The sequence below is a fragment of the Echinops telfairi genome, unplaced genomic scaffold (assembly GCF_000313985.2).
Source record: "Echinops telfairi isolate 266 unplaced genomic scaffold, ASM31398v2 ScPeMD7_2;HRSCAF=8, whole genome shotgun sequence".
Lineage (NCBI taxonomy): Eukaryota > Metazoa > Chordata > Mammalia > Afrosoricida > Tenrecidae > Echinops > Echinops telfairi.
Window position 1 is genome coordinate 12,378,494 of NW_022103898.1, and position 14,845 is coordinate 12,393,338.

At 48.6% G+C, this 14,845-nt stretch overlaps 1 protein-coding gene across 3 annotated transcripts in view; it reads right to left on the reverse strand.

Annotated features, from left to right (window-relative positions):
- TCF20 (transcription factor 20) overlaps positions 1–12,525 on the reverse strand; it is a 56,576-nt gene extending 44,051 nt beyond the window's left edge. For 2 of the 3 annotated variants that reach the window (XM_045289673.1, XM_004700295.2), the window contains exon 1: positions 6,815–12,525. In XM_045289673.1, the coding sequence (XP_045145608.1) occupies positions 6,815–12,505 (5,691 nt within the window). In that variant the 5' untranslated portion in view covers positions 12,506–12,525. The remainder of the gene's footprint in view (positions 1–6,814) is intronic. The other variant, XM_045289675.1, reaches the window with a different exon arrangement.
- Positions 12,526–14,845: the final 2,320 nt, after the last annotated feature.

The window sequence follows — 14,845 nt, forward strand, 5'->3', positions numbered from 1 at the left end:
AAGAATATCAAAGACATGAAGCCAATTAGTCCAGGCTACGAATGGGCCACACGAACATCAGCTTACCACTACCAATTACTCTGAAAGGGATCATGTTACAAGGTCCTGGATAGTGTGGGAGAAAAATACGGAAGTAAATTCAGAATCATAGGCAATCAGGCTTAGTAATCAGAAAGAGGCAAGTGAGTCCACTGAGATTGTGGCCCTTAGTCAGATCTGGAAATGAACTCACCCCCATGATGCAATTTCCAGTTCAACAACAGACAGGTGTAGAAGGGTAATTGATAATACTAGGGAGATAGACATACCTTAGAATAACCAACCACTTGAGAACACAAGGGCAGCATTACCAAGGGCAAAGTTCTAGAGGGTCAAGAAAGAAGGGGGAACGGAAACAGAAAACACAAAACGTTCGTCTCTGTCCTATAGGGCTCCAGAGAGCTGAAATCAACTCAATGGCAGTAGATTTGTTTTTAAAAAATGTTGTGGCCTTTTCTTGCCCATTTCCAGGGAGTCAATCACAGCAGTTCCGTGGAATTTCCAAGACTGCAAATCTTTAAGGGAGCAGGCAGCCTCATCGGACGCTCATAAAGCTCACCAAAAGTAAATACATCTGCTAAAACCTAAGAAGCTGCAATTGGAAAAGGGACCTGGACAAATAAAAACATTATCTATCAAATTAAAGAAATGAAGTTAGTATAATTTTAATCTGTCCTTTACATTAAAAATATAAGAATAAAATCTAAGCAAACAAAACAGAAAAGGGCCTTGTCACAGTGGAACATTAGCGCAAGGAGCCAACAAGATGTATAGATTTAAAAACTATTTTAAAAATCAATAAATCACTAAGCTATACTAACTGAGAGGGTGTGTGTCACTTGAAGCCAACAAGTCTTTATTCTGATGGTACTAGGGTGCTATCTTCTCTCTTCTCATCTCACTGGGTGGCTTGTGAGGATAAAACAGAAGTCCGGGTGTTTCTAAAAATCAATAAAGCAGGTATTCTATTCCTAAACAGGGATGTGAAAAAAGTTGAATTGTTTTCAAGGAAGAGAAAAGAAGTGTAAAAGGGTGCTGGAGCAATGGCTACAACATAAGGAAGTTGGCTTAGAGCTGCATCCTGAGATTACTAGAGACTGCTTGCTGTCAGTGCTTGAACCTGTTATCAAAGGAGATGGGAGAATCTGCAGCCCCCTTGAGGGAGTCATGGCAGAGTCCCGAATGCATAATTTAAGAGCCTTTAGTAGAGAAGAGGCCTGCTGGCACAGCAGAAAGCACTCAGCTGTTGGTATGGACTGAATAGTGCCCCTGCCACCCCAACCCATTATGTGTTGCAGGGAGCCCCGCTGGAGGACCAAGTCTGCTCTTTTGCAGCAAACCAAAAGGCCAACCATTTGAACCCACCAGCTCCTTGGGAGAGAGGTGTGGCAGTCTGTTTCTTTGAGAATGACAGACAGCTTTGCAAGACCTTTGGGGTCCTTGAGGAGCTCTGGGGACAAAGTGGTTATGTGTTGGGCTGCTGTCTGGAAGGTCAGGGAGTTTGAAACCACCAACCTCTCCGTGGAAAAAAGACAGGGCTTTCTACTTCTGTAAGAAGTTACAGTCAGGAAACTCACAGGGGCAGTTTCTACTGTGCCATGTAGGGCCGCTATGAGTTGGCATTGACTTGATGGCAGGAGTTTGGTTTGTTTAATGGGGTCCTTATAAATCAGGATCAACTCATGGCAGTGGGTTTGGTTTGGGTTCATACCTATGGTTACAACCCCATTTGGGAATGGGCACTTTGTTAGGTTAATGAAACAGCAACTGCTTGGGGTATGCCTTATTTTAAGCTCTTCTACGAGGTAAGAGATGAAACGGGCAAAGCAAGCCACATGAAGTTCACCAAGGGCATCCCCCAGGAGCTGGTACTCTAAATTTGGTCTTCTGGTCTCCTAAACTGTGAGAGAAAAACGTCTTTGTTTGTTACAGCCACCCTCTTGTGGTATTTCTGTTACAGCAGCACTAGGGAAGGGAGACGGCTCGTTGATGGGCTGGCAGCTCTGTGGGAGAAAGCCTGGGGGCCAGCTACTCCCGAGATGACAGCCCAGAGGATCCTAGGCAGCAGTTGGAATCTATGGAATAGAACCCAATCACAGCAACTGTCGAGAAGCAGCAGTTTGGAGTCAAAAGTACCTGGATGGTGGCCTTACAAGAAAGCATTCCAACTTCTTATCCTTGAGCCAATAGGGAATTCGAAGCACAACTGAAACATGTAAGATTGCAACGCAGATATATTTTTAAAAGATACTTTTAAGTGTTCCTTATTTAAAGCACATCTTGCTATCTTAACCATTCAGCCACTGAAAACTGGTAGTGTAGGGATGGGTTTAAGAAAGAAATTGAGGGCAATGAATGTACAAATGTGTTTTATGCAATTGATGTATGCATAGATTGTGATAAGAGTCGTATGAGCCCCTAATAAAACGATGGAAAAAAAAATAGTGATGGCAACATATGTACAAATATGCTTGATACAACTGATGTATGGGCTGTTATATAAAAGCTGTAAGAGCCCCCAATAAAATGATTGTTTAAAAAAAAAAGAAAGAAATTGATTTATAATATCCAGCATATTTATTCTGAGTATAACATTCCAGATTTTATTTGGGGATCAAACTGACAAGTAGTAGACGAAACCAGTGCTTTCTGAAGACAGATTCCTGATTAGGCATTTAAAAGGGAAGGCCAGGCCTGCTGCTTACCAGCCTTCTGGGTTGGGATTGACTGGGATGTGGGGTGGTGACAGTATTATCCTGCCCCTTTCATCTTCCCGCACCTAGACCTGGTAGAGACACAGACTCTAGGGACAGCTGGCTATAGGCTCCCAATGCTGTTATAGAATACACAAAAGTTGAACATCGGACTGCACTGAGAAATATTAATAGTTTGTTAAAACGAAGAAAACATTGGCAGATGGTGTCACACACACACACCTCAAAAAAGCAACAAATAAACAAACCTACTAAATACTGCAACGTACGGAGGAAAGCTGACAAACATGGCCAAGATGATAATGGACCCCAAATCCCAAAGAGCCCTCTGTTGTGAGTTGATCCTGATTCACATCAACTCTAGTATAGAATTGAACTGCCCGAGGGTTTCCCAGGCGGTCAGCTTCTTGGAAGCAGGTGGCCTCATCTTCATCCCAAAGAGCAGCTGGTGCAGTTCAACCTCCAATCCTGTTGGTTTGCAGCTGAGCACTTAACCACTGTCCCCTCAGGGCCCCTTTGATAATGGTGCAACACTGTGCTCAGATTTGTTGTATTTAAAGAATGCTGTCCTCTAGCATCTTAAATGTCATGTCTTGTTAGGATCTTTGCATTTTAAAACACCACTAAGTCTGAACTTGAAGTACATTTTCTGTTTCAAACTTGGAGGTAGTGATGATGGAGAAAAAAATCCAAAAACACCCCCTCAACCACCAAGCTCAACAACCAATTCCACGGTGACAGTGTAGAATGGCTTCCTAGGGTTTCTGAGGCTGCCCAGTTGTTAGGGGAACAGTCAGCCTCATCTCCTGCTACAGAAAGGCTTTTCAGTTAACAGCTCAACCCTTAACCCATTGTGCCAGGGTTTCTTGGAGGGAGGAAAAGTGGAAGAAAAAAGATGGAGGTGATGGGATGTGTGTGTGAGAGAGAGAGGGTGAGGGCTTTACGAGGGAATAAGTTCCTTGTGAGATGGAGTCAGAATGTTAGAAATTCTGGGGCTAACACAACGATCAAATACAGAGCTTTGGTAGGGGTAGTGTAATGTGACCAGGACTGCAAGGCCCTTGCCTGACTGAATCCTTATTATTTTGTCTATGATTGTAAGGCATTTTCAGAATTTTTCAGTACATATGAATACAAAATCTATCATGAGATTAAATATGGTAGGCTTAACGTCCGTTTACATATATATCTTTCCTGTCCCACAAAAATCAAGGACTGGAAGATAGATTCTACAGGCCATGATGAATTGAGAGAGGACACGAGGTGTCCAAATTCTAGAAGTTGGAAATTGAACAGGTGACGGGAAGCAATTCAACAGATGGATAGGAAATCAAGACGTAATTGCTTGCAGGAGAGGATGGCTTAAAGCTGACCACTTGGTGCCACAGAGGCCAGAAGGCACAGATTGCCCACAAAGCAGGAAGTGATGGGCTGGATACCAGAGCATCAGCTCAACGCTTACAGCTAGAGTTAGACCCTTACTCAACTCAAACCAATTCAATCAGTGGATGTCCCCCTGGAAGGGCGTAGGGTTATATGGAAAACAGGTGAGCAAATCCAAGTCCGGCCCCTGGGTGATAAAACCCTGTTCCTACACCTACAACTCCACCATCTCCTTCCCTTATTGGCTTCTAGGATAACTGGCAACCAAGCTTATATTCCCTAGTCAGGAGATGTCTACATTTTCCTCTAGAAAAAATTGAACTCAGAGACAAGACCTACAGATGGTGACTGGATGCCTTATCACTCTCTACACAGAGGGTCACCAAGACTGTAAGCCAGGGCTTACTTTAGCATCTCTCTCTGACATACACATATGAACAACTGAGAGTAACCTGCATTTCAGGAACCTCTGGCAAGACAAAGAAAACAGGAAGAGACAGAAGGATTAAAAGAAAGATTTAATCCTTTTAAATGTAACACATTTAATGTGCTCTAATAGTAAGAGAAACAATTGCAGCCATAACTTTTTTATTTTAACTTTTTTAAAAAAATAGGTAATATTTGAAGAAAAAATTTTGAAGACAAAGAAGTAAATTAAAGGGAGGATGGTCATGTTGAAGAAAGCAGGAGTCAGAAATGAAATAAAAATGAAAGAAAAAGCCAAGAGAGATCAAGTCAGGAGGAATAAATCCTAACAGAAATTCCAGAGAGAAGGCAGAGAAGAGGAAATGACCCACGAAACAATACGTGACAAATTTCCTGAATTGAAAGCTTATGTGTTTTCAGGCAGAAAGATCTCTCCACAGGGTGAGCCCAGCACAATGAATGAAGAGGGACCCTCCTTCAAGGACTAGCCCTGTGACATTTCTGGACTCCAGAGATTATCTTCAAACTTCCAGAAGTTAAAACAGATCATATACAAAAGACTGAAAAATCAGAATGGCTCTGGTCTGCTCAACTAAACCTGGAGCTGCAAGACAAGTCCAGAGCAAGGACTTTAAGATATGGAGGGAGAGTTATTTCAAAACTAGCATGCTAAACCCCAGCCACCCCACAATAAAAAATGAGAGCGGGACAAAGTCGTGCTTAGATAAATAAATTATATCTCAATGAATAGACCATCTACCGACGCTTTTTTTAAGGAAACCAGTAGAGGACGATGTATTCTATTATGTGAGGGATGATCAAAAGAGAAGGGAATTGAACTATGATGAAGTTATGCCCTAGGGCAGCGGTTCTCAACCTGTGGGGTCAAGACCCCTTTTGGGGTCCCCCAATTCATAATAGTAGCAAAATGACAGTTATGAAGTAGCAAGGAAAATAATTTTATGTATTGGGGGGGGGGGTCACCACAACATGAGGAACTGTATTAAAGGGTTGAGGCATTAGGAAGCTTGAGAACCACTGCCCTAGGGCAACCACTCCAAGGCACAAAATACCCGGATTGGAAAGTCTGAATTAGAAAGATGTGGTTCAAGAAAATAAAAAGAAAGTGAGAACATGAAACAATTTTACAAGAATGGAAAAATAAGTCTAATTTTACTAAATTGAACACAGGATTATTTGTGAGGCTGAATGTGTGTTTTGCATGGTAAGAAAGGATAAATGCTATACTACAGTCAGTGGATATTTAAAAATGAAAATAAATAAGTAACAGATTTACAACACTGGCAGAAACCATGATGGCACAAATGGTTGCATGTTCAGCAATAACCCAAAGGTGGGCAGTTTAAACCCACCCCGTAGCCCTGTGTGAAGTCCTGGCAGTGATTTGCTTTGGTCAAGATCATTCTACTGTCCTAAGGGGTCACTACGCGTGGAAATGGACTCCATGGCCCCTAACAATAACCACATAGCACTAGCACAGTTCTGTCCCCTATGAACATGCTGTACTGACAAAAAGTAAACGCTAACGAACTCTTCTAGGTCATCCACTTGATTTTCAATTCAGTTCTGGGACTAGAAGCTCTCAACTTGGAGGAGCAATCACATGCGATGTGTCCAAAGATGTGTTGCATTAGGTAAATCTGTTGCACAAGAGATCTTACGAGTATTGACAAGCAAGGAGGTTACCAAGCCATGGCATTTCACATGGCTCATATGCATGTAAAAGTTGGACCCTGAACAAAGGGGACTGAAGGAGAATCAAATTTGAATTGTGGTGCTGGAGAAGAATATTGAACGTATCATGGACTGCTAGACGGACAAACCGATCTGTCTTGGAACAAGTACTGCCAGAGCGCTCCTTAGAGGCAAAGATGGTGCTATTTTGCTTATGTGCTTTGGACATGGTGTCAGGAGAGACCAGTCCTGGGAGTAGGAGATCATGTTTGGTAACACAGAGGGCACTAAGAAGAGGAAGGCCCTCAACGAGATAGACTGACACTGTGGTTGCAGCAATGGGCTCAAGCATGAGGACAATTGTGAGGATGGCGCAGGACCGGGCAGTGTTTCTTTCTCTTGTGCAAAGGGTCACCATGGGTTTGAACTCACTTAACGGCACCTACCAACAACATCAAGTATGACTAAAAATAAAACTGAAACACGTACAGATGGAAAGAAATGGAACCAGAACAAAGCAACTCAGGTATTATGAGAGCAAATGGTAAGGTACTCACCATCTCTCTGGCTATTTCCAGCGCTTCCTGCAGGCCGTAGAGCCTGCCGCAGACCAGGTAGATTCCATTGGCCCAGAGAATACACCCCTCGTGGACCCAAAATTCATTGCTGTCAAGAGGTAGTTCAGGGATTTGTAACTCCAGCTCAGGGCCACCTTCTGAAGCGGTGGGCACACCGGGTTTTGAGTCCAAAGCAGTCTTTTCGCCGCCGCTGCCCTCAGTGGGTGCTTTCTTACCAGGGAGGGCCCTGGACAGTGACCGAGGGCCTCCGCCACAGTCTTCCGAGCGGTGCCGCCGCTTGAACCTGGGGTGGGCAGCCAGGCTCCTCTGCTCCTTCTGCTGCTGCTGCTCTTCCTCCTCCTCAGTGTCCGTCTTGGAGCCGTTGGAAACACTTTTGTGCCGCACCTTCACTTTGCTCTGCATTTCTGTGGCTCGCTTGGGAGGTGGGTTCTTCGGGAGAGTGGCTGCATAATCTTGGGGATAAAAGGGTCCAAAGAGGTCGCCCATGTTCCGGTAACTGGCCCATTTGCCACACAGACAGCATACCAGGTGCCCCATAACAGAAGACTCTGTCACCACAGGCCCCTGCAGCATAAAGGACGAGGTCGGGAGAGCCTTGCTTTCGGTGCTGCTGGGTGGAGGGGTCAGCGACCTCTGACCCTTCCGGCCCCTCACCAATTTGGTCTGTTCTTCTTCTTCAGCATTAATGATTGTACACACGGCTCCGAGTTCACACTTGTTTACTACGTGGATATAAGGGAAAAAAGACTTGTTCTTGGCATCGGTTTTATCCAGTGGCTGGGTGGCGTACTTCAGCTTGATCTCAGGCTCTTGGGGCTCAACGATGGGAACAGCTTGCTTGGTTTTCCGCTTCCGCGGCTGGGCCCCCGGCTTCCGCCTCTCCCTCCTCTGCCTCTGCTTTTTTGGCTTTGGCTCTCCGTCGGCAGAGCCTGGTGGTAACTGAGGGGGCGGAGGGGGCGGAGGAGGGGGCTGCTGTTGCTTCTTCTGCTTATTCACACTACCAATGGGTCTCCCCTTCTTCTTTCCTGATGGGAAATATCCCTTAGGGGGGAAGCCCTCCTGTTTCGGTGAAATTGTCACTGGCTCGCTCTCTTTCTCTTCAGCCTTGGGGTTCACCTCAGGGGCTAGGACACCCGCTGGAGATACATTCTTTGAGTCAGGAAAGATGAAAGGCGCTGGCCCACCCAGGGACCCATCTGGTCGCCCTTGGTTACTGCCGGGCTTCTGTGAGGTTGACGATGCCATGGCACCGGGGAGTTCCTTTCCGGCAGTGACCGTTTCAGGATGCGTCTCTGTCTTCACTTTGTCATCCCCGCTGCCACGCCACTCTTCGGAGGACCTGGGAAGAGGCTTTTCGGTGCTCAGCTCCTGGCTGGTTGGGCTGATTAGGTCAGGCACTGCCTCACCTTTTCGCTTCTCCCCCTCGGCTTCCTGGACAGCAGCACTGGTGCCTTCCGGAGGGCCACTCTTCAGAGACAGGATGTCATCCAGAGTCACTGTGTCTCCCCCAGCTTCGATGCTGTTCGAGGCCGCGCTGCGCCTGATGTTTGGGGATGTGATCTTCTGAACAATTGCCTCCAACTTCAACCCCCGTCCTTTCCGAGGGGGCAGTATTTTGGTCTTAGCAGGGCTTGTGAGGGTGACAGCAGGGCAATTCCGATGATCTGGACCGGTGAGGTCCCTGGAGGAGTCTCTCTTCGGAATACCCTTCATTTCCTGGCTGTGAGAAAGATGGGCGTAGGAATTGAATGCTTTCTCAGTGCCTTCCTTTGATGAGGGAAGGAGGCGCCCTCTATCTTCAGTGTTACTATTTTTCACATCTTGCGACTGTCTTTTACTGGGAATGGGAGAGATAAAAGAGCGGACACGCCTCCTCATGATTAAGGGGTTTTGAGGAGAATGATCCTCTTGACCTGGCAGTCTTAGCATCACATTACTAGGTTTAGACGACTGTGCAGACTCCGGGAGCCCATGCCCATCACTCTCATGGGGCGGGCCGTACCTTTTTTGATTGGACATTCCTGGAGGACCACTGCTTTTGGCTGGAGAAGTCTGCCGAGAAAGATCCCAGCAAGACTCTTGCAACTTCTGGGAGCAGTGCTTCAATTCCATGCCTTTGCTAGGCAGACCATCACTGGACAAGAGGCAGCGCCCGGCTTCCTGACCACTGGGATCATGGTAAGTCCCCATTGGTGGGCCATACATCATACCATCTTTGTCATTTTTCAGAGGGCTCCGGACTCTGTCGAGAAACTGTTGCTGCCTCGGGCTCTTGCGTGGCCCCTCCTGCCTGTGCTGGGCGGCAGCAATGACCCCTTGGGCAGAACTGCTGCTCCAGTCCTTATACTCCTCTTGCTGCTGTTGGTACATCTGCCTCTTGTAATGGAGCTGAGAATTCAAGCCTACGCTTGGGTCTCCGTAAGCATGAGCCCGAGCATTGGCGTGATAAGCAGAGGCCAGGCTTTCCGAGTTGGGAGAAAAAGGAGCGTGCAGGGAGCTCCTGTTGGCCCTCTCTGAGAAGGTCATATGTGGGTTCATGTGATGAGAGTCCCCTGCTGGACCTCTGCTCCTCCCAGGAGACATCTTCAATTTTTCGGAGAAGTCGTGATACTGAGAATGGGACCGACCTCTCATCCCCTCCCGGCCACCAACTCTGCCAGGGACCCGCCGCATCGGTGTGGGCCTGCTCTCTTGTGGAGGCCCATAGTCTGAGATGGGGTCATGGGTTGCCGCTCCAGGACTGGCGTTACCTCGATAAGACTCATGCTTAATGCTGGTAGGATGGCAGTGGTCTCCAGATTTCTTGCTGCTGAAATTAGCTTGGGATTTGGATTGTTCGAAGTCTTCCTCTTTGATCTGCCCACTCTGGGACTTCAGCTTGGTTTCCATGGACACCAATCCACCTGGAAGAATGACGGACTGACTTAGGCTTGGATTGAGACGCTCACTCCTCCCTATTCTGGTGTCAGCACCCATGTGTGCCAGGGCATGAGCCCCTGGGTCTCTGACAATCTGCCTTAATGGAGATATGTCACAGATCACCGATCTTCTTTCAGAGAGAGAGCCCCCAGGCTCATGTGCGGATGACTGGGGCTCTATTTCAAACTTGCGGGGAATTGGATAGTCAGCCAAATTGATCTGCTTCATTTCGGGGGCCGAGCTGCTGGATTTCCTCTCCCAGGGGCCCCAGTGCGGGCTCTCTAACAGGGACCCGATGCTTTTGTTCAGAAGGCCCCTGCTGGCTAATTCATTGGTCTGACTAACTAAGACATTGGGCCTGGAGGCTCCTTCGAGGCCACCAGCCATCCCTTGGTGCTCGTGGGCACTTCGAGAATACCTCCGGTCAGGGTGGTGGTGGTACCCCTGAAGCACCTCTTGCAGGAGGCTAGGGAATTTCTCATTTCTGCCCTTCCGTTCTCCGTGGCCAGTGAAATCCCCCTTCTCTTGCCCCATGGGATACTGAGGAAAGCCACCGACATTCCGTGGCATGGCCGACCCAAAGCTATCTTTGTAACTGTAGCGCAGGCTTCCAGGAGATTTGCTGGGTTCGCTTCTGCCTGTAAAACTCGGGCCCACTGCAGAGTGCCCGCTCTGGCCATTTCCCTCTCCGTTGTGGTTGGAGTTGTTATCGCTGTTCTTGTTTCCTTTGTTCCCTCCTGCTGGCTCTGGTTGTGGAAGCGCGGCATGGCTCGTTTCCTTGGCCCCGCTGGTGCTGGGCGGCCTTTGAGCAGCCACGGGATCGTCCTCTGGACAACCCTTATCTTGTCCCCCCGGCTTTTCTACCCGAGTTGCCATGGCCTCCCGGGAGACGATCACACCAACTGTCTTCTCATTGACTTTAGGGTTGCCCTCGGACGACAGTGGCGTGTCCTTAGCACCTGGTGAGACAGCCTCTTCTCTTGTTGCAGGACTGGCACTGAGTCGTGGGGGCTCGTTCTGCGTGCCTTGTGCCGGCGAGGAGCCAGCTTTCTCTGAAGCGCCACCCTTGTAGGTGGTGTCAGAGCTGGTGCTCTGGCCGCTAAGCTGCCTTACTCTCTCACCTTGATCCTCAGAACTGCTGGAGCAGCCTCCATCCAGCGACTCGGCCATGGGAGACTTCAGTTGCTCCTCGGGCTGGGAGGAGCCTTCGGAGTTGGTGCAACTGTCTGCTTTCTTAGAAGAGGAGGAGGACCTCTTGGAGGTCTTCTTCTGAGGTGTCAGGGCATCCGAGAGCAGCATGTGCTGGACAGTATTGGGAAGGTTAGCCACTTGGGTACTCAGGGCGCTCAAACTGCTCAGCCCGGGATCTGTCAGTCGCTTTTCTGGCACACCTTCTAGTCCGAATCCCTTGAAGCCTGCAGCATGGGAGTTGGGACTGGGCATCATTGAAGGGGTGGGACTGAGTTGCGGCATTAACTGTAAAATTCTGTTTCTGGAGCCCATGGGCACGCTGCCTTGCCCACATTGGAGATTCTCCCCACTTTGCATGAGCGGCGACGGGGTGGAGCTGCAGCTTGGAGATTGAACCACAGAGGCAGCAGGAGAAGGGTTTGAAATCGGGCTGAAGTTCTGATGGAATTGCATGGGGGACCGCACAGGAACTTCGGGCTGGTTATACTGCCCCACCTGGCTCTGCAGGGGCAACTTTGTGGCAGTGTTAGTATACTGCATCACATGCTGCGGGTGCTGCTGCTGGGGCTGCTGCTGCTGCTGCTGCTGCTGCTGCTGCTGCTGGGGTTGCTGTCCCTGCTGACTCCCTTGTGGGATCTTTGCCTGCTCAAAATTTTTCATAGACTGAGGCTGATAGCTGTAATTGGATTGTGTTCCATAAGCCTGTGTGTTCGAGCCCACGTTATGGCCCTCATACTGGGCACCGGCATTCACACTGTAACTGCCATCGTAGCCCTGGCCAGACTGGCTAAAACGCTGCGGTGATGGGAAGGAGGAGGAGGAGGAGGAAGAGGCAGAAGACTGGTAGTGCTGGCCAAACTGACCCACTCTTAACTGGTAACCAGTTGCAGAGGAAGGCAGCGTTGAGGGCCGCTGCATTGGCTGTAGGTGGGACGAGCCAGAGGAGGGCTGACCAGTGGCTTGTGGCAGAGGCTGATGGGATTGGTAAAGCTGCTGTCTCAACTGCTGTACTTGCTGCTGTTGCTGCTGCTGGCTGGAAGCCTGCTGCTGGTACTGAGCACTCCCCGGAGAGAAAGGCCCTGTGTAATCCTGCTGATAATGAGACACACCACCAAGGGCCGAGTGCTGTGCTTGGAACTGGCCCACATGACCCTCACTCCCATACTGATTGCCAAAGCTGCTTCCCTGGGGGGGCCCATAGCTCTGCACAGGCCCAGAAGGCCTTCGCTGAGGAGGCTGTGGGGTTCCTGTTGCCACGGGGTCTTTGTTGCCTGCCATATAGTAGAAATCACCAGCTTCTTTCCGAAACCCCTGGTAGCCTTGATGGCCAGAGGTTTCACTAGCCATAGCTGCTGCAGCAGCTGCTGCCCCTCGCCGTCCACTACTACTACTGCTACTGCTGCCGCCGCCGCTGCTGCTCCCACCACTTCCACCGCCAAAATTCTGGAACATCTGGGCCTGACGAGGGCTGAACTCTTCTATCCGGGATGAGCTGTGTACCTCCTGCGGGTAGCTCTGCTGGTTTCCGTGGTAACTGCTTTGCTCCCGAAAGGACTGCATACTGTTTAGCAGCACAGCGGCAGGCCAACAGGCCTCCTGGAAATGGAAAGAAGAGAAAGAAAAATGTTAGATTAGCAGCTCCTCAGCCCAAATAAAACTGAGTCTGGGCTACAAAAGGGGGGTGAAAGATCATTCAGACAGTCAGATGCAGCTTGCACGTTGGAATTTCATCTCCTTTAATTTCTTATCCCATCCATGTCTTAAAATGCAAACAAGCAGCGAAAAGGTCTAAAAAGTGAGGCAGGAGTCCAAGAAACACACAGGGAACATACAAATCCAGGAGACTGAAAATATCCTTGAGATCACAGGCCCCCAAAGTCCACTGGGTTAGACTATGGGCCTGTGTTATTACTGGGAGAACAGTGATCAAAACACACCTGCCACTGAAAGGGCAGCATTTGCCTGAGATCAAAGCTCCAGGAAGCAGGAATCCACGGATGACTGGACACGGGAAGCCCAGGGAGGAAGCGGAACGAGTGCTATTACCCTGAGGGACTACAACACAGTCATGAAGTGCAGGGTGGAAGCTGTTGGATGGGAAACTGATGTGCTCTGTGCATTTTCCCCCAACGACAACAAGTGAAAACCGTACCTTCCTACTGCTCGGGATATAAGGAGCAAGAAAAACACTTTGGTTTTGTTGTTTTTATGTTGTTATTGTTGAACTTGAACTGAGACCCAAACAATGAACATGGCCCAGGCCCCCCACCCCCCTTTTGAGACATGGACCTGGCCATCCAAATGCATATTGCTCTCAGTTTGCTGTAATTACCAGCGTCTTTATGATAACCCCAGGACTGTCAACTCCCATCAGCTGCACACCCTTGAGTGGCCAGCAGTAGGCCACATTGACTTGGGAGTCAGCTTCTTCCTCCTGGGAAACTGGGTCCAAGGCGCTGCTCTCAACCACCCACCCCAGTCCCAGAAACAAAAAACTACAGAGTGTAGTACAGACAAGGAAGTCCAGCAACCTTTAATCAATACAGTAGATGGCATTTACAGAAGGCCCTTTCCCAAAGTTACAAGACAGAGCCAACACTTTGAATTATACCCTCTCTCCTTGGAAAACAATGAAGTAAGAGCAGATTTTTATTTCGCCTGCTTGGACTTGTCTTCCGTCTCAAGTGGAGGTATGACTAGGAAGTCAAACTGGCTCCAGATGACTTTTGGGGATCAACTGTGTAAAAATTATGACATAGGGTAAGGCGAGTTACTGAGCTACAAAAAGAGACATTTTTCTACAGTGCTGTATCAAACGTATGACGTTCAAGGAGCTGAAATGGGGTTGCCTATGGGTATGTTAGGGGTGCTCCTTAAAAGGTAATTCAGACTCTCAGATCCCAGCCTGCCGCCTGGGATGGCCTCACATGCCTCTTCAGGACTTTGCTGAGATGCTTATCTGCATCCCACACTCAGGCTGGCCAATGTCACCCGACTGGTAAGGTCTTCCCTGGCTGTCCTATTTAAAGTTGCAAATTACAACTCCTTCCCCAAGCTCTAATAGGTGCTGGTGGCTCAGTGGTCAGGCTCTCAGCTGTTAACCTAAAGGTTGGTGGTCTGAACTCACCAGTGGCTCTATGGGAGAAAGATATGGCAGTCTGCTTCTGTAAAGATGAGAGTCTTGGAGACTCTATGGGGCATCTCTATTGTCCTATGGGGTCACTGTGAGCTGGGACAGAAGTGACAGCACTGGGTATGGTTTGGGATTTCCCCCGCCCTCCACTTTATTTTCCTTGCAGCATGTATTTCCAATACACGTGCTACTTGTTTTCTACCAGCTAGAAAGTAAGCTCCCTGAAGGGCAGGCTGCGTCTGTTCCCTAATGTAATCTTCCTGTCATTACAACAGCAGGAGCACAAATGGTGTAGGAAGTGGACCCCGGAGAACTCAGCTACAACCTGCCCATTCAGGGGTGGCAGATGGGGCTGGGAGAACTTCAGGGAGACAAAGAGCAGAGCTGGAGAAGGCAGTGGGCCCTGCCCATACGTCTTCCAGGGCCAGTTCCAAGGAATGACACCCAACTGGGGTCCACAGGAGACTCCCAGGAAAAGATGTGAGGGAGCTCAGGGTAGACGGTGGTCATGCCAAATGCTGAACGTACCTCCTTCTGAAGCAGCTAGACAAATAACTCCATCTACTACTTTGATGCTAAGTTTGACTACAGTCATATGAACTAAAGCCATCTCTAAACAACCAAGTAGAAACAATCCCCAAATCTAAAGGCAGCCTCTCTCATCCTTGGCAAAAGACTGTGTTCTTTGTTCCCATACATCTGCTGGGCGGCAGATACGAGCTATGTGATTACATACTACTGGGGAAAGCATCTTAACACACCCGCAC